Source organism: Sinocyclocheilus anshuiensis, unplaced genomic scaffold, assembly GCF_001515605.1.
Source record: "Sinocyclocheilus anshuiensis isolate Anshui unplaced genomic scaffold, SAMN03320099.WGS_v1.1 scaffold85, whole genome shotgun sequence".
NCBI classification, from domain to species: Eukaryota; Metazoa; Chordata; class Actinopteri; order Cypriniformes; family Cyprinidae; genus Sinocyclocheilus; species Sinocyclocheilus anshuiensis.
In genome coordinates, this window is record NW_015536800.1 from 905,113 (window position 1) to 927,581 (window position 22,469).

At 38.0% G+C, this 22,469-nt stretch overlaps 1 protein-coding gene across 1 annotated transcript in view; it reads left to right on the forward strand.

Moving 5' to 3' along the window:
• LOC107656041 (dorsal-ventral patterning tolloid-like protein 1) overlaps positions 1-22,123 on the forward strand; it is a 57,313-nt gene extending 35,190 nt beyond the window's left edge. Inside the window, exons 4-21 of the mRNA XM_016443699.1 lie at positions 1,485-1,655; positions 1,741-1,858; positions 4,742-4,920; positions 5,524-5,629; positions 5,732-5,856; positions 7,683-7,798; positions 7,976-8,078; positions 8,213-8,329; positions 8,728-8,873; positions 9,441-9,636; positions 9,734-9,859; positions 10,604-10,764; positions 10,885-11,065; positions 13,920-14,045; positions 17,085-17,212; positions 18,765-18,978; positions 19,357-19,607; positions 19,709-22,123. Of these exons, the coding sequence (XP_016299185.1) occupies positions 1,485-1,655; positions 1,741-1,858; positions 4,742-4,920; positions 5,524-5,629; positions 5,732-5,856; positions 7,683-7,798; positions 7,976-8,078; positions 8,213-8,329; positions 8,728-8,873; positions 9,441-9,636; positions 9,734-9,859; positions 10,604-10,764; positions 10,885-11,065; positions 13,920-14,045; positions 17,085-17,212; positions 18,765-18,978; positions 19,357-19,607; positions 19,709-19,843 (2,699 nt within the window). The 3' untranslated portion in view covers positions 19,844-22,123. The remainder of the gene's footprint in view (positions 1-1,484; positions 1,656-1,740; positions 1,859-4,741; positions 4,921-5,523; positions 5,630-5,731; positions 5,857-7,682; positions 7,799-7,975; positions 8,079-8,212; positions 8,330-8,727; positions 8,874-9,440; positions 9,637-9,733; positions 9,860-10,603; positions 10,765-10,884; positions 11,066-13,919; positions 14,046-17,084; positions 17,213-18,764; positions 18,979-19,356; positions 19,608-19,708) is intronic.
• Positions 22,124-22,469: the final 346 nt, after the last annotated feature.

A 22,469-nucleotide genomic window follows, 5' to 3' on the forward strand; every position in this document is an offset into this window, starting at 1 on the left:
ATTTTGAAACCGCGATGTATTCTCCTGTGTTTGCGTAGATTTATAAATGATTTACCTTACAAATCTGATGAAATAGTGCATGTTGCATTCCCAGATGAACGTTATAATAAACCCAAACTCACAACAACATGCAGAGATGGAGTTTGAGCCGCTCCACACATTACTGTGAACGGAGCCGCTATGAGACGCATGTACGTAACCTACACACCTATAATTGCATCACATATAATTATTTAATTAAATCGTAGCGTTTGTGAATTCACAGTTATGCTTAATTATGATTTTTAAGTGAGTTTAATATATCATGCAGCCTTGGAAAACAGTCTAATAATGTGTTTTATGGATTCTTGTCCGTGAAATGCGCCACTTCCGTTATATTGCCGGTTAGCCGACGCAGGCAAAATGAAGTCGAGGATTTTTAAAAATCGAATAGTCGAATAGAATCGACGAATCGCGACAGCCTTAAAATATCTAATAAATAAATATCACAATTGGTGATTTTTATTGCACTGGAATCATAACAATAGTGCTGTCATGTGTTGGCAGGATGAATTTTATTGCAGTAAGAGCTTGTGCATATGTATATTTGGTTTCACTTTATTTTGATGGTCCCTTTAACACATTCTGTTGATGAAAGTGAATCTAGCAGCCTGTGTGAAATGCGTACTATTCTGCATCAGTACAAATACCTGCACGCGTTGCGCATGTGCTTGAGTGTTTCTGCATTATATGAGTGGCTTTGGGATATAAATCGCAGCACATTTCAGATGAAAAAAAACGTCTATTTCTGAAAATATCACAGGAGATTTATATTGAGTGGTTCCCTGCATTATTACAGCAAAGCGCGTGATTACAGTAGCCAACTAAGCCGCTGCAATGAAGCAGCTCTAATGCTATTAAATTAAAGATGATGTACCATAGAGCAAAACATGAACAGTTGTACTCGGTATCGGCAAGTACCAAAAATAAAAGTATCGTATCGGGCGAGTACTGGAAAAGTGGTATCGGTGCATCCCTAGTTAGAATAAGTTGACATGTACTTGCAACGTTACTTATAGTCAGTAGATAGTTTGTTGGGAGACCATGACAATAAAGAGTTAGCAGATATTAAGCAAACCGTCTACTAATACTCTGATGAGAGTTAGTAGACATGTAGATACAACATTACTTATTGTCAACAGAATGTTCAAAAGAGACCAAGATTTCTTTACTCAAAAAATCATGATTTAGTTTATATTGAACTAATTTGAGCTAAATAATGGCACTATTGTCTTTTTAGAGCTGGTTTACAGCTTAAATTATTTGTTTCATAATTGAATAACTTTGCAACATAAATACTGTTATTTTCTTGTTTATTATTGTGAATCTGCTTTAAAAATGCATGCTTTCAAAAGGGACCATCAAAATAAAGTGTTACCGTATATTTAACTATTAGAGAATAAACTCTCAAAAAGACTCTAAAAAAGGCTCTGTCTGTGGTGTAGAGTTGTGGCCGGTGAACAGCAGTAAAGATGTGTCGAGCTCCAAAGCTGGAGGGAAGAGTGTAAACAGCGGCAGAGGTGAGAAGTCTCGAGTGCCACGTGCTGCCACATCCCGAGCTGAGAAGATCTGGCCCGGAGGTGTCATCCCTTACGTCATAGGAGGCAACTTCACCGGTAAGGGGACCTGAGTGTCTGTGTGCTTAATTTCAGTATATGAGTGTGTGTGATTTACACAATGATTTCTGTATGTGTTTTTCAGGAAGTCAGAGGGCCATGTTAAAGCAAGCAATGAGACACTGGGAGAAACAGACATGTGTGACCTTCATCGAGAAAACTGATGAGGAGAGCTACATCGTCTTCACCTACAGACCCTGCGGGTTTGTGTTTGTGTGTTCTCTATAATTATATAACATTTTAAAATAGTAATGCACACATTGATACTGTGCCATCCATCACAACACTTGTGCTTCTGACACCAAGCTACTCAGTAATGGTGTTTAATGTTGGCGTTGGTGTTTACATCCCAAGTAATTTAAGTCTTAGTATCTTCTTGACTCCACTATCTACATTTGGTTTATTGATCAGAAGTTATAATGAATCAGTTCACATTTACGATATTTGAAAATGGAATAATTGAAATGAAGTCAGCATGAAATGAAAATTCATCCTATCTATTTTCTAAATGCATATTATAAATCTTATTGTGAATGATTATTTGCTGCATGTTTCATTTAAAATGCATGAAACACTTCAAGGTTGGCTACCAGTTCCACTTTGCTGGGGTATAAAGCACTTTGTTGGGGTACTATCTAAATTAGAGATTCTTCACCTCTGGGCTCTATTAGTATTTGCATGTACTGGGTGTAAGAAAGGTTGAATGAAATGCTGTGGTTATTAAGGAACACACTCAGATACTCAGCTCTCATTGTTATGAGTGTATCCTGTAAAGTGTATTTAAAACAAAGGTATGTGTGTGTTTGCGAGAGCGAGGGAGCGAGAGTCGACTGAGATGACTACAGTCGGCCTGGCTTTCCTTCCTTCCCTGTTACCACGGTGAGCAAACCGCCCATTGTTCTTAGGAATGGAATCCTAACAGTGTGTTAACAAGGAAGAGAGAGAGGGAGAAGGGAAGACGGAAATCGCATAAGTCTAGATAAACATTGTTGGCGATTGTTCATATCTGAAAACTTGGCTTTTAATTGATTATTTGATCACATATAGCATTGTTTAATATTACACAACACCTGATAAGAAGGATTTTAACCACTAATAGAAGTGTTATCAGTCTATGAATGTTATGGAAACTGGAATGAAAAGGAAACTGAGGATGTTAAATATCTCTGTGGGAATGATGCTGATGGAAGGTGAGGTGAAATAATGAGGCAGATCCAGACAGATAACAGAGAAATAGGCAGAATGACCATTGACAGAAGGACAAGGCTAGAATAGAGTGGAGGGGAGAGAGGTTGTGAGAGCATTACATAATATTATCCATCTCAGTGTGGTCATATCTGTTATAATCAGCAGACGTCATTCAGATATAAACCTGCTGACAGACCAACACAAGCACTGAGTGTTAACCTTCTACTCGACTCTATGTGCTTTTTAAGCATTTGGCACATAGCTTGGGCCCATGTGTGTATGTTTGTATTTTGAGAAAGTGTTGACAGGCTTGATGTCTATTTCTTTTGCACAAATGTCAGTAGTCACTGTCACTAGTTAAAAAGTTCAATTAATTTCAGTTCAACTCAACTCAACGGAAGTTATTAATTTTACAATAGAAATGGTTCCAAAGCAGCATTACAGAAAATAGATGCATGTTTGTTTTGGCTAAATATTATTCTCTCTTTTATGATGTAGATTGGTGAATGTGTTTTATTTTGAGTGTTTCCTTTTATTTGTTTGAATATCTCTCTGTGTTCATGTGTGTCTACTACACACTATCAATGTCTATGAAATGAGGGATTAAGGTGTTCTAATCCAAGTTATAAATAGTGAGCGAGTGGAATCGAGATTACTGCTTTGTTTGTGGGTGTGTTTGAGTGTCTGAGACATGCTTAATGGTGGACTATAGAGATTCCATCTGGATTCCTCGAACTCTGACTTCACAGGTTTGACCTTACTTTGGCCCTGTTTCCACCTTGTATTAAGACTGTGTTCGGATTTCACCAAGGCCCCACCCTCCCCGCACCTTAAGCACTGACTGCTTGTAATCAAATCACAAAAATGCATCTTAATATCAGTTGGAAACAGGACCTTTGGGGCAATGTAAATCTCTGAAATCACAAAATCCTCAACCACTGCACACTGAAACACTAAATATTTCATTCCATATAGCATAAGTGGCAACATGCTATTGTTATTCAGAAAAACAATTGAGAGAATCAAAATGAACAGCACATCAAATACAGTAACTGATCTGCATATGGAAACATAGCTGATCAGAGCACAAACTTTAGAGTCAGCAGATTTGTGAGGCTGCTGGCAATATTTCTGTTAATAATAATCGGATTTGCGGGCTTTGGCAACCAGCTAGTGAAACAATTCACCTTAATGTGCCAAATATTCTCACCTGCTTAATGCAACACACACAATACAGAGCAACTTGAATAGCACAACTTGAATGCCGGCACAATCGAATATCCATATATTGTAATTCTTTTTCTCACAATATTGCATCAATACTTTAGACAAGTGGTTCTTAACTGGTGAGTCACGAAACCTACAAATGGGTCACAGGTCTGTTATGAGGGTCATAGACAGCAAGGGAAAGAAAATTAACAGTTTTTATATGGAAGTGGCCACTTGATTCCCAACTTAAAATCTGCGTTCTTAAGCAAAACCACTGCTTTAGACTGTCTTTTGGCACTTATTTTGGGACCCACCAGTTTCTTTCTCTTTCCTCTTTGTCTCTCCTGTGATTCATTGCACTGGCACTCAGTCAGAGGTGAACATTGTGTGCTTATTTGTCATTAAGGAAACAACATGGCAAGAATCTGAAAGCTAACCCCAAGTCACCCTAATTACCGTTAATCAGGTCTCATCATTTCACACTATCCCCTGTTCAACCCACACTAAACTACGTTACCCCAAACAACTAAGCATTAGTTCAGCTCACCTCCCATCACCCCCCTCATTACAAACATTGACACTTCTGTGACATAATCAGAATCTGAGTTATTCAAGAGTGGGGTGAGCCAACAAGATGCTGACATTTCAGTAATTACAGACTTTTAACGTTTTATTTATTGGTTCTCAAGGTGTTGTTCTTATGTCGGCCGTCGTGGTAATGGTCCCCAGGCAATATCCATTGGGAAGAACTGTGACAAGTTTGGCATTGTCGTTCACGAACTTGGACACGTAATTGGCTTTTGGCACGAGCACACACGACCTGACCGTGACGATCATGTGACCATCATTCGGGACAACATCCAGCCAGGTACTGCATGACCCATGACTCAAGTCTTTGCACCCTACCAGGTAACTGCTGGTTCAATATGACTGCATTCACATAGCTGCAGAATATGGATTCAGTCTTGGTTCATAAATACAGCATTTTAACAAACATTTTTTAACAGCATTTTTTTAATAAACAACATTGATAACCAATAAGCAAAATGATTTCCCTACATTTTTACTTAAGACGGAAATGATCAATTTGGAGATATTTTTAATATTCACTCATCATTTTTCTCCTCCAATTAAAAGTACTTTTTTATTATTTTTGATGACAATATTTGAGCTTTGTACTAGTGTTTAACTAAAATTGTCTCAGTTATATTAAGAATTTTCTGTGTTATTGAAATTACCACCTTTGGTACTTAATTAAGTCATTGGTGCAGTGGTTACAGGCATTATTCATGGCTATCACAAGAATAGAAAAGACTTGACTCCAGTTATTTCTTCATGCAGACAATATATGAGCTGCTGTTGTATGAACAGGACAATTCGATAGTCACACCTGTTAGTAAATAAATTCTAAATGCTGGCTTTGTAAAGGTAGTCTATCTGTTTTAATATGAGTGTATCTGTGCACACTTAGGTCAGGAGTATAACTTCATTAAGATGGAACCAGGGGATGTCAACTCTCTTGGTGAGCCGTATGATTTTGACAGCATCATGCATTATGCCAGAAACACTTTCTCCAGGTAAGACTTCTGTCACACACTAGGAATTTCACACCCATTAATTTAATTCAGAACTTTCTATTCAAATATATATGTTCTCCTTTTTGTCTTTCTCTTCTGTAGAGGAATGTTTTTGGACACGATTCTTCCCTCTCGTGATGAGAATGGTGTCAGGCCTGCAATCGGTCAGAGAACTAGACTCAGCAAAGGAGATATATCCCAAGCCAAGAAGCTATACAGATGTCCAGGTAGGACTACAGTGTGTGTGAGTGTGTATGAGAGAGAGAGTGAAATTTAAATGAAGGAAACCAAGGAAACCAAGGGTGTTAACTGCAGGAAGATGACCTCACTTTATGTGCAGATAATTGTTTCTAGCCAATATAGTGTCAGCTTGCATGAGATCATTTGTTTTTCTCAGTTTTATGATGCACATGAGCTTCTTACAGTGGCTCAGTGGGTAGCACTGTCACCTTACTGCAAGAAGATCCCTGGTTTAAGTCCCAGCTAAGCTAGAAGACCTTCCTGTGTGTAGTTGGCATGTTCTTTCCATGTTGGCGTGGGTTCCTCCATATGTTCCGGTTTCTCCCACAATCCAAAGACATTTGGAGTATGTGCATTGGAGACACCAAATTGCAACCCTACATAGGACAAGAGGGTCAGTGGATGGATGAATGTGTTTTTCACTCAGGAAAGAAAAGAGGGCCACCCTGACATTTTAGGGACAAAGAGCATGATAAGACCCTCTCGCTCTACTGCCTATGCATGTGTGTGTCCATGTGAGTGGTATATAAGTGTGTTATTTTACTGCTGTATTGTTTTGAGTTTATGCACTACTAGTGAGGGTGTGTGTGTAAATGCGTGACGCATGGCCTACTTCACATACAAAGACAAAGCTCTCTCTCTTCCACAGTATTCACTGTCTGTGACAAAATTTGTAGACTGAAAGCCCACTTTTATTAGACAGTTTGCCAAAAAGGAGTAGGGTACCCAGTGAAGCACAAAAAAAGGTCTGTTTTTTCCCTTCAAGGTAGGTGGAGGAAAAATGATCCAAGAAAGACATAAAGACAAAAGGATACTAAAAGATTTATAAAAATAACCCAAATTACTTTTTGGTCATTTTTGGTTATGAATGTGTAAATCACCATTAATGTTTTTTGTATGGAAAATGCAGCTTGGACATTATGCCCAACATCTGCTTTTATGTTTTGGGTAAAAAAGAAAAATTAATTGACATGGGTGACATGATAAATTATGTAAATAATAATAAAGTAAATGATGACATAATTTTCAGTGTAAGTTTTGGAAACTACTGTTGTAAGTCCAAAGTTCCTGTCTCTGCTGTTACATACAGGTTGTGTCAAAGTTTAGTCTGAAATAGGGGTGACTGTCTCCACCCAAGCCAAAGATAACAGCTTATCTGCCGCACAACTCTGCATCGGATTGTTGTGTGACTTGACTACGTCTTTATATTTCCTTGAAATTGACACCCAAAAGCACCTCCATACGCAATCACTGTCCAATGAGCTGTGATGAAAAACAGAGGCCTCTAAGACAAATGTTTGGCCAACCGCTACATCGCTAATTGGGAGGAACATTTGGCAAATGTTAGCAGATGATTTGGCTTCTCTTGAACAGAGAATCTGCTCTCCTATCCTGCAATGTTTGGCTCCTGAGATCTCATTAGAACAGTCAATAGGACTGTGTTACTTCATTGTGTGTGTGTATCTGTTTCCTGCACTGCTATTTAGCGGTGGCGCTCCGCCACTGCTGACTATACAGCGCTACGATACAATAATTTTTTTAGCTGAGTTGTGAACATCTTTCTATTGTGTTGTCTTTAACACATTTAACATATTTCACGTCCAGTGTAGTCTGATTCTTGAGCAAGTGACTGTTTAGTTGGTACTTTTAATGAATTGGTCAAAAGACTCACGAATCATACACTGAATCTTTTAAAGAGTTTACTAACTTAACATCTGATTAAAGTTACACATTCAAGTTTTTTTATATGTATAATAAATGGAATTTTGCACTTATACTCATTAATTATGTTATTGTGTTGGTCTCTATCCAGCATGCGGTGAAACACTGCAGGACTCAGTGGGGAATTTCTCATCTCCAGGATATCCTAATGGATACCCATCATATACACACTGTGTATGGAGGATCTCTGTCACACCTGGGGAGAAGGTAAGACACTTCTGTGTGTTAAGTTTTACTGAAATGTTCCACATTTATCTGTATCTGCAATTTTTAATCCATTTCTTCCTGTAATTGTCTTGACTACGAGGTTGTAGATAAAGAAACGCTGATCTAATGTGTGAAGTTTGATGTATATGACAGCTGCATGTGTGCTGCCCATTTCAGATAGTGTTAAACTTCACCACTATGGACCTCTACAAGAGCAGCCTGTGCTGGTATGACTACATTGAGGTTCGTGACGGATACTGGAGGAAAGCGCCATTGCTGGGTACATGCATGCTGGTGGACTCATCAGGAATAATATGGAATATATTAAGCGATAATATGTATTACCAATGCAATGCATGCTTATGGGGCACTATTATTTATTGTGTGTGTGTGTGTGTGTGTGTATCTGTGCAGGTCGCTTCTGTGGTGATAAAATTCCAGAAGTGTTGGTCTCTACCGACAGTCGGATGTGGATTGAATTCCGCAGTAGCAGCAACTGGGTTGGAAAGGGATTTGCAGCAGTCTATGAAGGTGTGTGTGTTAGGGCTGTCTCAATATCAGATTTTAACTACACATTTATCGTGCCCAAAAGATAACAAAAGATAAAATTATTGTGATGTCCAAAGAAATTTAGGAAAAAAAAATTGGCCAATGAATCACACTCAGCATACAAGTGTAGGCATGTGGGGACAGTTAGTACCCATAACACCTGGTCTTTTTTGCAAAATCCAAAAAACTCTTCCTTCTTCATTTTCTGATTTATGATGGGTGTAAACCAGCATAAGCAGTACAATATGTTTTTATAAATAATATTAAAATATGATTTTAATAAATAGTATGGTTTTTAGACGCATTGAAAATAGCATAAATATTGCTGATGACAGAGTAAAAGTCTAATTCTCTCTCTTTCTTTGCTATGTGTCTGGCAGCAATATGTGGAGGGGAGATCAGTAAGGACTCTGGACAGATTCAGTCTCCAAACTATCCAGATGACTACCGTCCATCTAAGGAATGTGTGTGGAGGATCACAGTGTCTGAGGGCTACAGCGTGGGCTTGAGCTTTCAGGTCTTTGAGGTGAGGTTGTCTCCTCTTTTTTGGCTGTATTCTCTTTATTAATTTCCAGTTAATTTCTGTTTTCACTTTAGCCTTCCTCTTTCCTTTTTCTACTTTTCCCTTGTCTTTTCATTCTGAGGATAGTTGTTGCTATTTACAAAAATAAATGCTGTTTAAAGTTAAACATAATATTTATGATATACATGCACAAATAGGCACACATCTTTGTCAAGTTGAGTTTTTCCAGGCATGTTTGATTATTTACCTTAAAACGTCAGAATGTTGTTACAAGTCATACCGTATGTATGCAGACCATTGTGTGTGTCAGTAGGTCAAAGGTGTCGAATTGTTCAGAGGGAATGAAAACACACTCTCTGCCTTTGCATACACATATTCACACTTTCTTTTGCACGCATGCAGTCTATAAAGAGCAGGACATGTACCAGACCTGAGAGCCTGGCATATAATATACACAGAGATGCCTGAGATCCTGTTTTTATCGGATTGTTTCCTATGCACTAACACCTAAGGTGCCATTGACATGCTAATGCCATTAACACATACTGCATTGTGCCTGTGTTTGTGCAGATCGAGAGGCATGACAGCTGTGCATATGACTACCTAGAAGTTAGAGATGGACTAACTGAGAACAGCCCTCTGATTGGTCGATTCTGTGGCTATGATAAACCTGAAGATATCCATTCCACCTCTAACACCCTCTGGATGAAATTTGTCTCTGATGGGACGGTTAATAAAGCAGGCTTTGCTGCAAACTTCTTCAAAGGTACACACACATGTAACAAAATAGTGCTATCAGATGCTAATGAGTTGGCTCTTGTCTATTCAACTGATGTTACTCTGTGTCCGTGTTATTAAAACAGAGGAAGACGAGTGTCTGAAGCCAGATAATGGGGGCTGCGAACAGAGATGTGTTAACACATTAGGAAGCTTCAAATGTGCCTGTGATCCTGGATACGAACTGGCCCCTGACAAGAAGAGCTGTGAAGGTAAGAGAATGTTTGTGTGTGAATACACTGCACACAGGTGCTTCCGTCTGCCTGACTCAAACATGCTCAGCGGATACTCAAGCCAAACTGACTGGTTCAGGAAAACATCTGCAGTCAACAGGAAAACAACAAGAACAAACAGCACTTAGTCAACACTCACTCTGCCCAGAAACCACATGGTTTCTGTCATTAATAAAGTACGATGTGTTGTGGTTTTGCTAAAATATAACACAAAAGCCATCAAAAACTGTGCTATAGTGTCTATTTATTTTAATGCTTATTAGTCTGTATACTGCCACAGAATCTTGCACTGTTGTGTTTTTAAAGCTTTGTTCTCACAAGGGTTATTATAGTAAACTAAAATGAAAATCATAAAAAAAAACATTTTTTATCAATCAGTACCTAAAATAAAATGTCTTAACTGAAGTAAAATAAAATAAAATAAAATATAAAAAAGCTAGTTACCAAGGCACCATTTCTTATTTCCATTTAGTTTATTTTGATGTATTAAAATAACTAAAACTAAAATGTAATTAAAAATTATTAAACCCTAACTAAAATAAAAACACAAAAATACAAAAACTAATAAAATGACAAAAACACACAAATTTAAAAAAAAAATTAACAAAAATTAAAATGAAAAGAGAAAATATAAAAATAAATCTAATACAAAATATGAATAAAAACTTTAATAGCATCGGTGATACTAAAATAACACTGGTTCTCATTCTTTTTCTCTTTCAGCTGCATGTGGTGGCTTGCTGACTAAGTTGAACGGCACAATTACTACCCCAGGTTGGCCTAAGGAATACCCTCCCAATAAGAACTGTGGGTGGCAAGTGGGGGCTCCCACTCAGTACAGCATATCCATGCAGTTTGAAACCTTTGAACTAGAGGGAAATGAGGTGAGAATCTCCAACTGTGTGTGGGAGAGTGTGTTATTGTTTTTGTAGGTAGATACACAAACGGACAGACAGAAAGATTGATGTTTATCAGTCTGTTATTTGTATATTTTATTTGTGCAGGTGTGCAAGTATGACTATGTTGAAGTGCGGAGCGGTTTGTCATCTGACTCGAAGCTTCATGGGAAATACTGCGGTACGGAGGTTCCTGAGGTTATCACCTCCCAGTACAACAACATGCGAATCGAGTTCAAATCCGACAACACAGTCTCCAAGAAAGGCTTCAAAGCTCATTTCTTCTCCGGTAAGACCACCGTGTCAGCACTATTCAATTGAAATGGAGATTTGGACGTCTTTAGCTATGTTTTGACACCTCCACCCAAGCTCGCTTGTATATATGAATTTCATAATGTAAATTTCGAAAGCTTTTCAAACATTTACCGAGGTGAAATGCCCCCTCTCTTTCTCGCGCGACTATATCATGAGAAGTTCTGTGGGTTTGGTTAGAAATGTTCAGGCTGTACAAAAGCATTAATCTAAACACTGGAATCTGGATTTAAGCACAGTTATGATTTTAATCTGTTTGGATGCGTGATTGTCATGTGTAAATGTGAAATATAGATGTTTTGGGGTAAATAACATCTGGAAGTGTTTGTAAACTCGTTGACTGTGTAATTTGTAAAATGAAAAGTGCACTGAAACTTTAAATGTGTGTGAATCAGGGCGTTCTTTTCCACAGACAGGCTCGCTCACTGCAAAGAGCGCCTCTTTATATTTTTGTCCTGCCAGGACGTTGATAATGATGTGCCAGATTTGATTGGCCAGCAGGTCATGTCAAGGCATGTTTCAGGTACAGCCTTCTCTCCCCTGATTGGTTTTTTGCAATGGATTTGCCCTCACATCTGAGGTGCCTTTAAGAATCCATTCATCTTCTTGGAAACTGGGCTCTGTCTCTGTGGCAACAAATGTCCCATTTGTTGAACTTGCATGATAATAAGATTGAATAACTTTCTTACAAATAATTAAATATTATTTGCAACCATTTTTATCCTACACTTGACATGATTCAGTTTTTTGTCTAAAGAGCTCACAAACTAGTAATAAACTAAACACAAGTAATATATATATAGAAGATTCATATGACAGTATGATAATGTCATAATACAATTTCATGAAACAAGCACATCAGTTGTGAACATTTCCTCCCCCGTGCAGTGAATCCCTGTTTTTATTATTATTTAATAATCTCACACCCATGAGATCCAGAAGATATGAAAAGACTCAAATTGGTTGGCAAAGGTACAGAGAAAAATAGATTTTCTGATTCCAGAAGATGAACCAGATAAACAACAACATAATTGTGATTAAAACTAGATCATCTCTTTGACTAGGGGATAGCAACATTTTATTTATTATTTTGAATTATAGTAGGATTAATATTACTTTCTAAATATAAAAGACCACACTCATGACCACACGACCTCTCTCCAAAACCCCACGTTTCAAAGACATGTCAGTTAATCTAATAACCATAAACCCGAAGGCACAAGACGCAAACATTTTCCTTAATGGCTAGTTTTTTTGATAGAAAAATCACATAACTTATCGTGCTTAAGCTGAAGCACAAGCAGGATCTGCAGTTTTATGATTCATCTGTTTATATTTGGATCTCCTGGATGCATAAATGAAATGCACAAATGAACATTTAGCACACGCACATGGTGAATGAGTAACGCTGTATCTGGGTGAGAGAAAGAATAAGCTCAACTCTCAATGAGTTATAATAGCGTCACTCTCATTGTCTGGAAGTCCCTGAGGTTGGATTTTTGCTGGCCCAGTGCCGGCAGACTTAGGGAGGTCCCCAGAGCTCTCCCACACACTCCTAATCTGTATGAGTGTGTACTGAGCCGAATGAGATCGCTGAACTGGAAACAGTGAAAGAGCTGATTAATTTCTTCTATATGCACAGTAAAGAAAGCAAGATTTTGATACACTGGATTTTTAAAATTATTTTTTTGGAGTAGGGTTGATTTTTAAGAGGCACACTTAATTCCTCTTATCTCCTCAGCTGTGACATTTTATTATCAAGCATTCTTTTTTTCCCTTTTTTAAAAAAAATAAGAATAGGGTGCCATTCACTGTATCATCTGCACACTAACATAGTGGGAAATGGTTAAAGACGTGCTTTGAAAACAGCATTAATTATGAAAAATGTGTGGTGACCCACAAAAACGTGAGTCTCTTTAGCTCTCTCCGTCTGCCATTCATTGGGTTTGTATGATAAATATGCTGGTGGTTTTGAGCAGTGGTTGAAGTGTGATAATTAGCTAAACCTGAGACTTCCACGGAAATAACAGCTTTCATGAGGCTTCTGACTCATGGGACACTGGGGGTGTAGAGATGCGCAATGGGAAAACACCAACATAAGGAGTCATTGACTGTTTCTGAACTTTCAGCCATTACGTGACACATTTAATTTACACTTATCAAGCACACAGACTAAATATTCTATCACTTTTTCTTAATCACTTAGCGCTTCCCCAACAACATACAGTATGATTTTCTCCTGCCTTCTTTGTTTTAAAAGGGGAAAAGGGGGCAGTTGTGCCCAATGATTTCTTGGTTTATTTGCAAGAGTGTTGTTTTTGTGCCCAATTAACTGCAGGAATTATGCAAATCAGATAATGGTACATCTATAATAAATGCATCTATAATGAGCCTAATTTACATAAAATGGAGGTGTGCTAGAAAAATGGCTTTATTTAAATTTGGTATTGCTCTGTTTCAGTTCATTTAGCATGTGGTTAAATGGATTGTGGCTGGTTACAGAAGAAGATGCAGGTTTTTGTGGTGAAATATCACAGATAAAAAATTGACCTATGAATCTTTAGTCTTTTCTCACTGTCCTTTTCAAGATTTTCTGCCTTCTCTTTTGGCTAATGAACTGATACAGGCATGGGACCTCAATCACTCACTGTAATTGCTCTTAATAGAAAAATTCAGACTCCAGATGTCAGAATTTATCATTACAGTGAAGAGCACATTGTTACTTAACCAGATTTCGAAATGTCTCAATCAAAGGATTTGGTTGGATCTCATATCTTCCTTCTGTTTCAGATGAACTAACAATTCATCGCTCTCTTCACTTTTTGTTACAGATAAAGATGAATGTTCAAAGGATAATGGTGGATGCCAGCATGAGTGTATTAACACTATTGGCAGCTATGTGTGCCAGTGCCGCAATGGCTTTATTCTTCATGAGAACAAACACGACTGCAAGGAAGGTATGTACAGGCACTCGCAAAAGAATAATAGTGGCTAGAAAAGGATAAGTGAGGGTAGTCATCTGGCGGTGGTGCTTCTAGCATGTGTAAGCATGTTGATTTATACTGCATTCTGCTGAGGAACAGCAAAAAAAAAAAACTAATGCATTTAAGATGCAGAGTAATGTCATTTTTGTGCTGGCCTTCTGGCAGGTTTTCTCTTTTTGTCTCTATTTTGGCTTTTAAATCTCAGTTACAATTAAGATTGAACTATAGAATGTTTTTTTCAATTTCAATCGGACCTTAACATTTCAATGTGAACCTGTCACAATATAATGCAGGCTTTGAAGAAATTTTGTTATGAAGAATGGAGCAGTTATTGTATAAATAAAACTACATTGGAGCCGATAACAAACCTACAGTGCTCAACAAAGCATAGTTGATCATTTCACATACGAAAAGAGGCCGTTTACATAGTGATCTTAAAGGCGTAGAAGCAAAATACAACCCCGTTTATCGAGTCAAAGTGAGGTCAGATAAAATGAAAACAGACTAAACTTTTAAAAACATTTAATCTAATAATTTTATGATAAAACTGTGTTTGTGGTCTTGATAGTTAGAGCTGCATTATAAATACAGTTAATGAGGTGACTGAACTTAAAGCGTTAAAGTAAACTGGAAAACAGTTGTCCTCCAGATCTCCGCACATGTTGAAGCATTTAGATGGTCTGTTATAGTTAAACAGTGTCTCCCATTAAACCTTGCCTTTCATACAAGCACTGTCAACCTCCAGTGGAGCTCTGCCCTGCAGGCCTTTTAACATTTTTGTGGGCTTTGGAAACTTTAAAGCTGTGTGTGTGTGTGTGTGTTTCTCGTTGAAAAGAAAAACAGCTAGACCTAAGGAGAGGAGGATAGAGATATTACCCTTTAAGCTCCAGAGTCAGGGTCAAGAAGTTAAACCAGCGGCATCCTGGAACACACACACACACACACACACAACACACTCACTCGCTCATTCAGTCTTTACTGTCTCTTCAAGACTAGCTCACTGATTCTGATTTTAAACATCTGGAGTTTCACAAAGCTTCAAAGTCTTAATCCTGCTTCTGTTTTCATTTTCCTTTGTGCATGTGCATGTGTGTGTGTGTGCAAGATGTGTATCTCTTAAAAGTCTCAGTAGTATCAATAGACCAGTTTTACTAGTTGCCTGTACAAGTATTACTAGTGTATTTACACAAGAATATCAGTAGTCAAGAGCTGTCTGGTGTATTGTGCTTTTAATGATGGTACTGTAAAATTAATGATTTTAAATTTAGTCCAATGAAACTACAGAGAGGGGGAACAACACAGATAGCCAATGGGCTGATATAACACACTTAAGAGGATATATGACCTAGAAACACACACAAATAACTCTTTTCAAGACACCTTAAGTATTCACATTCAAACACATACAAGCCAATAGCATTTGAAACAGCCATAGTATCTGAGAAACGTGTGCATGTGTAAGTGTGAACACCAGAGGCAGAACACTGAAAATATCTTTGTTCACTAATGCACACTGACCTGATTTTGAGAGGAAAGAATAGAGGCTTAACCAGACTTAGTGCTCATGTGTGTTTGTGTGTGTGTATTGTGATAGCGGTAATACAGTACATGATACAGTGGGCTCCAAAAGTCTGATACCACATTGAAAATCAGATTTAAAATTTTTTTTACAACAAATACAAAGTTTTAAAATTTAATAAAATAAAATAAAGTTATGATATAAAGTCAAGAAACATCATTTAGAGTTCAGAACATCTAGGTCACTAATCAACCAAATTTGTGTCATTGACCATGTGGACTCTTTTGTACAAAAGGTCAAATGCTTCCATTAAAGCACATGATCTTGGAACATTCTCAAATCATGGTGGATAAGATGACCATCAGGTTAAACACAAACTTGTAGAGTTTATATAGTTTGTGGTACTGTCATTAAAACACAAGGCAAGGAAATTATACTTTAAAAAAAATAAAATCATAAAAGGTCCATAAAATTAAAAAGCTATACAATAAAAAGTTAATAATTAATTAATTTAAAGGAAATTAAAATTGCATAAATTAAATTAATATGAGTTACAAAAACTAAATGTTTAAAGACAAGTGCGATCAGTACAGTGCAGAAAGAGTGCTCAATCAAATAAAGTCATGTACATTAATCAATTCAACTTTTCACAATTTATAATGTGTAATGCAAAATACAAGCATTTTCACTAGTGGTCTCAGGCTTTGGTCTCTTCTGTATGTGGAGACAGAGAAAACAACAGCAGGTCAGATTGTTCTCAGTCATACATATTAGATAACACTATAGCAAAAGAGTTGCACACCCATTCTAACATGCATATATACACTCAGCAGAGTTTTGGTGAAAATGTTTGTCTGACCTGGTTCCTCAGGGTCACAGCAGGTTTACTGACAGCATGGATCTAGCTGTAATCACTTGTCCTTGTGCACACACACACACACAAATACAGTACTCGCACCTGCAAACACACATTTGGCCAAAAATGCCAAAATAATATTTTGAACATTTTCTAGTAGGACGAGGGAGAATACATTAAAGAAAGCTAGTCTCTTGTCAAAGAGATCTACTCTAGCTTATTGGAAAGGTGAGTCGCAGGTAAACCCATGAGCCCAGGTAAACATACTAAAGGTTAAGCATTCTCTAATGGTCTAATGGTCCAGGGCAAAGTTCAAAAGTATGATTTGCTACTCTTCATTTGGACAAACGCCTCTGTGACATAAGTGTTTTGACCTACAGTGGATCCTTTTCACAGATTGTGATGACATGCTTCCACAGTTATTAACATCATAAATCTAGCTAGTTTATTTCTTTTCATTTAAAAAAAAAAAACTTTTTATAACACTATACTTTGTAAACGCAAACACAAAAAAGTGAAAATTTCCTGGATGTACTCGTGGGTGACTTATCTAAACTGTATCACTCACGTGTTATTATTGTGCTGCATCACTATTTCTAATGATCTTTACCCTCTTCACCCCATACTTGTTTATCAGCTGAGTGTGAGCACAAGATTCACAGCACAAGTGGAACCATCAGCAGTCCGAACTGGCCTGACAAATACCCCAGCAGGAAGGAGTGCACATGGGACATCACTGCAACCCCAGGCCACCGGGTCAAGATTGTGAGTCTTTATATAATTTTGTGCTATACGTTTGCATCTGTTAAACAACGTTTACATTACACAAAAACATCTCCTTAAACTTTACACTCAGTACAAATAAGCAGCACATGAGCAGAGACACAAACACACATGTAATCCTACTCTCATGTTCAAAGGCAGATAATCTCACATGACACATAAACACACGTATAATCTCCTCTCAAGCAAACAAACACACCACAATGCAAACATTTACACATGCATCCAAACCCCTCTCTCCTATATTACATAGACAGTACAAAGTCTGACAAACATGCAGAAGATACAAGAAACCCAAGACATCGAGTAAAGTGCATTAATAAAGCTTGAGCAGTGCTTGTTTGCTCATATTTTAATTCACAGATTTGAACCTATTAACAAACATGTTAGCAGACAGCTATGGCAGGGGTTTAGAGGGTGACCTCATTGTCTCCCACTGTTCTCTGGATCTGACTTCTGAGTCGTCTGTTTAGACCTAAAGCGATTCTAAATGGCCCTTGTCAGAAAGCAAGTGAAGTCACAAAAAGGAGAATTTTATTGTTTGTTTGGATGAGGTAGAAGTGTTTTGGGGATTGATTCCATTAGAATTAATATATAATTTTGGCATTAATGTTTGAAGTTCTCATTATACATTTGTAGAGTAACTTTATCACCACGCTCATGCTTTTATTGCTCTCTCTCTGTGTAGCCGTAACAGCTGGCTTTTTACATAATGACAATGTTGTAAACACTAAAGGTACAACTTTAAATCATGTAATTCAAACTCATGCAGTGGTTCAGAGATGCTCCAACACAACACAGTTTGAAGTTTTGTAAAGGCAAGCCAGTTCACTCAGTGGCTATCTTGGCAACGCCCTTAAGCAGCGATTTTCGGTTTAGTCCCACAAGGAACCTATTCCCACAGAAAGCTCTACAGATGTATGCAGAATTCACACGTCTTGACCCTTGCATGTTTATTAAATATTTTTTCCAAATTTGATAAGTTTATTTGTGCTGCTTAATATTGTTTGTGGAAACAGTGATGCATTTTTCAAGATTCTTTGATGAATAGAAAGTTCAAAAGAACCATTTTTTTGTAACAATACAAGCCTTTTCTCTCACTTTTAATCATTTTATTTGTATCCTTGCTGAATAAAAGTATTAATTTATTTAAAAAAAATTTTGAATTACCCTATCATTTCAATAATGTATTAGTATTGTATTGCATTTATTTAAACTTAGCTGCTTTTCATTTAGTTCTGCTAATGTACATGAAACAAACAAGGCCTCTATAAAAATGTAATTGTCTCTTTTAACTGAAACTTGAGATTTTAATTCCTATAGCCGCTGCAATGAAAATTGGCTTGTCCCAGTCACAGCCAAACATGTTTATCTGCTCCTTAAATATGTCAGATGTGTCCGACTTCTAGCTGAGGAGGTCAAAGAAGAGAGATCTCCTTTTCTTACAGTTGATTGCCTAGAATTAATGTCAGTGAATGCTGCAAAATTCTTTTCTCCTACATTTTTTTTCTCTGTTGTGTCTTTGTATCTCTAGTCTTTTAATGAGTTCGAGATTGAGCAGCACCAAGAATGCGCATATGATCACCTGGAGGCCTTTGACGGCGACTCGGACAAGATGCCTATCCTGAGCCGTCTGTGTGGCAGTAAGATTCCAGAACCGCTCATTTCCACAGGCAACAAGATGTACCTGCGCTTCATCTCCGACGCCTCAGTGCAAAGGAAAGGCTTCCAGGCCACTCATTCCACTGGTAACTACCCTGTCTTTTCTGTGTCTGATTTTGATTATTTGCATGTATTGGATCAGATGTGATTCAAGTGTTCATACAAGCAATTCTCATGTCATGCTGACAGTTTAACAGACCCCTCTAGTGGATTATTACTGCATTGCATGTTGACTAGAGTCCCTGAAGTTTTGCCTTTTCTCATTTGACTTGTCGCTAAGCTCCGCCCACCCTGGTTATTGTTGCTTATTACAGTCAACTGAGAAGAGAAGAGATATATTTGTCAGCTATTACTACTGGTAACATTAGTTTCAGTGAACAGAACTGTTTCTAACAGGATGAAGGGTCAACAGATTTTTAGAAAATCAGTGATGATCAACAGTACATGTGTGTCTTTGTGTGTAGAATGTGGCGGTAGGTTAAAAGCAGAAGCACGGCAGAAGAACCTGTATTCTCATGCTCAGTTTGGGGATAATAACTACCCCGGCCACACCGACTGCGAGTGGCTCATAACGGCAGAGTCGGGATATGGCATCGAGCTCACCTTCACCACCTTTGAGGTAGAGGAGGAGGCTGACTGCGGGTACGACTACATCGAACTTTACTATGGTTACGACACTGGAGCGCACAAACTCGGACGCTTTTGTGGATCTGGGGTATGAGCAGTGTGTGCATGTGTGATACTGATGAGTTTAGGATTTTCTTATATCATAAAGCTTCCTATATGTTTTCAACTGACCCCTCTCTCTCTGTTTAGCCTCCTGAGGAGCTTTACTCTGCTAGCGATGCAGTGTTGATTCATTTCCACTCTGATGACACAATCAGTAAGAAAGGCTTCCATATCCGCTACACTAGCACAAAGTTCCAGGAGGCGCTACACACACGCAAGTAACATCTCCCCGAGAGGTGAAAGAGACTCCAGAGAGACTAAATACAGGGATACAATTTTACAACAAGGAGAAACAGACTCCAGAGAACTATTGAGATTGATTTATGTCAATGAGAAAACCTGCCGTGATGTTTCCTGCATTGGATTTGCCTCTTTATGTTCAGCCACTACGGAAGTGCTGTCATATTGACCCTAAACACCAATCAGCTGCTCTTATATGTAGGATAGCTCCGCCCACTGGAGTGGTATTCTGCGCTCTCTGACTGGACCAGTGTAGTAAATCAACCCCTGGAAAAAAACACACTCGTATACAAAAGTTTTGTTGGCTCACCGTTCTTCAGATAAGCCAGTTATATATAGAGTTGCACACTGAAACTAAGACACAATGACAATAAGACAACAAGGAACTGCTATTGTGTGTGTGTGCATTTTGCTCTGGACCGCATGGACAGTTTGGCTGCTGATGCAACACCACACTGTACCTCAAATAAACTATGTGTGTATGTGGATGTGTGTGTTTGAGAGAGAGAGAGAGAGCGAGAGAGAGGCCTTCAAATACCAGCCTGAACTCATTCAAATGTTTTTAAATTCATGTGGTTGAAATTTTACAATTATTCTGTTAGCTTTATGGCAAAACCCATTTTCAGAAGTGCAAAAGTAAATATGTAGCCCTATTTAACAATAAGCTTCCTTGCATACCTGTAGCCCATTGTTTACGCTGTGACGACACAAGTGGTTAGAACTACACGACAGTGGGTCTTATTCACAAAGTGTGCGTGCACATGAATTTGTGCGTGAAATCTGCGCAAACATCATGATTCAACAATAACTTTCACGCTAAGATTTATTGTACGTAAATCACATGCTCTGGGTGGCCTTATAATCGTGTTAGGATGAAATGTTATGAATAGATGTTTAATCTTAAATATATTTCATCATATACCTTGAAAAGCAGCATTATAGTTCAAGTTGAGAGGTTTCTTTGTATAACAATGCAGATACATGTATGTACAGCTGGGTGTCGATTGAGTTTGAACTGGTTTTGAGGATGGCACACTTGGCATTGCTCTAGGATCTTTCTGCACATGCATTTAGGTGACAAAAGACTGCAAAGAAAAGGCTGTGTGGAATGTCCTTGCATGGAGATGGATTTGACGTGTTTTATGCAAATAACCTCGCCACACTCATTTAAAAATACTCAGTTAAGAACAAATTCATGTGCTTACATAAATTAGGTGGAAACAATCGTGAGAAGTGTACCTGTGCTTACAAATACAAAAGAATCCCTGCAGTTTTAAGTGAATGAGACCCAGTGTCTTGTGCTTCATTCGTGAGCAGGCCCACAAGGAATCTGCATTGCTGTTACATTTACTCTACAAAGTTGCCCCATGCCTTGCGTGTTCACACTTTGCATTAATCTGATAATGCTTTCAGCTATCAATAAGAGTGTTCCATTTCACGCAATTTATTCTGCAGATTTTTTTCTTAAAATGTGAAAAAGTCTGCAGATTCCATCTGGGCCTTCTTATGAGTTGCAGAAACCATGTAAAGTTGTTTTAATTGTTTTGTGTGTGTGAGAGAGAGAGGGAACTGATAGAATATACTCTTCCAGTAACGCCTCCTGAAGAAGTGAACAATGAACATGATGTGAACAGGAAATTATGTTATAAAGCCTTGCATAAGATTTCCGATACAGCTGTGACAACTGACTACAACCACCTTAACCCTGTGCGCGTTATATGCACTTAACACAGAAAGACTATGGAACTGTGTTCTCCAATCATGGAAATGAACCCGTGAGCAGTACCAATGAAGCTGAAAAAACTCACAGAGCAAGGGAATGATCTCTGTTGATATATTCCCAATGTCAAGTTTTCCCTGCTTGGAAAAAAGCAAAGTCGTTGAAGGGAATTCCTACGGTGCTATTCAGTGTCTCAAAAACACGACAGGTCCCACGAGGCAATGCTCCAGCCATTCAGTGAATGCGTTGGTGCAATGGAGAGGCAGCGTTGAAATAATGTTGCTCATCAACACAGAAAGAACACTGACAAAATACTCACAGCATTGACAGCACTAGTGTTGTGGAGGAACAATTATTGCCTTAGAACCAAAATGTACATTGTTGCACATGATGTTTCTGTAGATAATTGTTTTTTTGTTTGTTTTTTTTTCAAATTATTATATTTTATTTGATATTAAGTTTAAAGAACTTGAACCTTTATGTTAAGAAATGTAAATCGTCTGACCTGAAGCCGTCCCCTTCTGTCCAGTTACACAAACACACACACACACACACACACACACACACACACACACGCTTGTCTGCATATATGCTTATACATGATCATGTGCACACACACACAAAAACTAATGTTACAATAATCTTAATGCTTTAAAGTCAGCAGTAAGACTGTGTGAACTGTGATGTATGTGAGCATCTATTGGTCTGTGTGTGTTACACAGCACAGGTCATGTGACTGTATTTCTGTATGTGCCAAGTTCCTGTTGATTCCACTCTAGATGATCTATGAGAACTATGACGTATGACAATGTGAAACATGATTTATTCACCTGTTATATAATCAGCCTAATAATGAAGGACTCTTCACTCTCAACAGTGATTAAACTC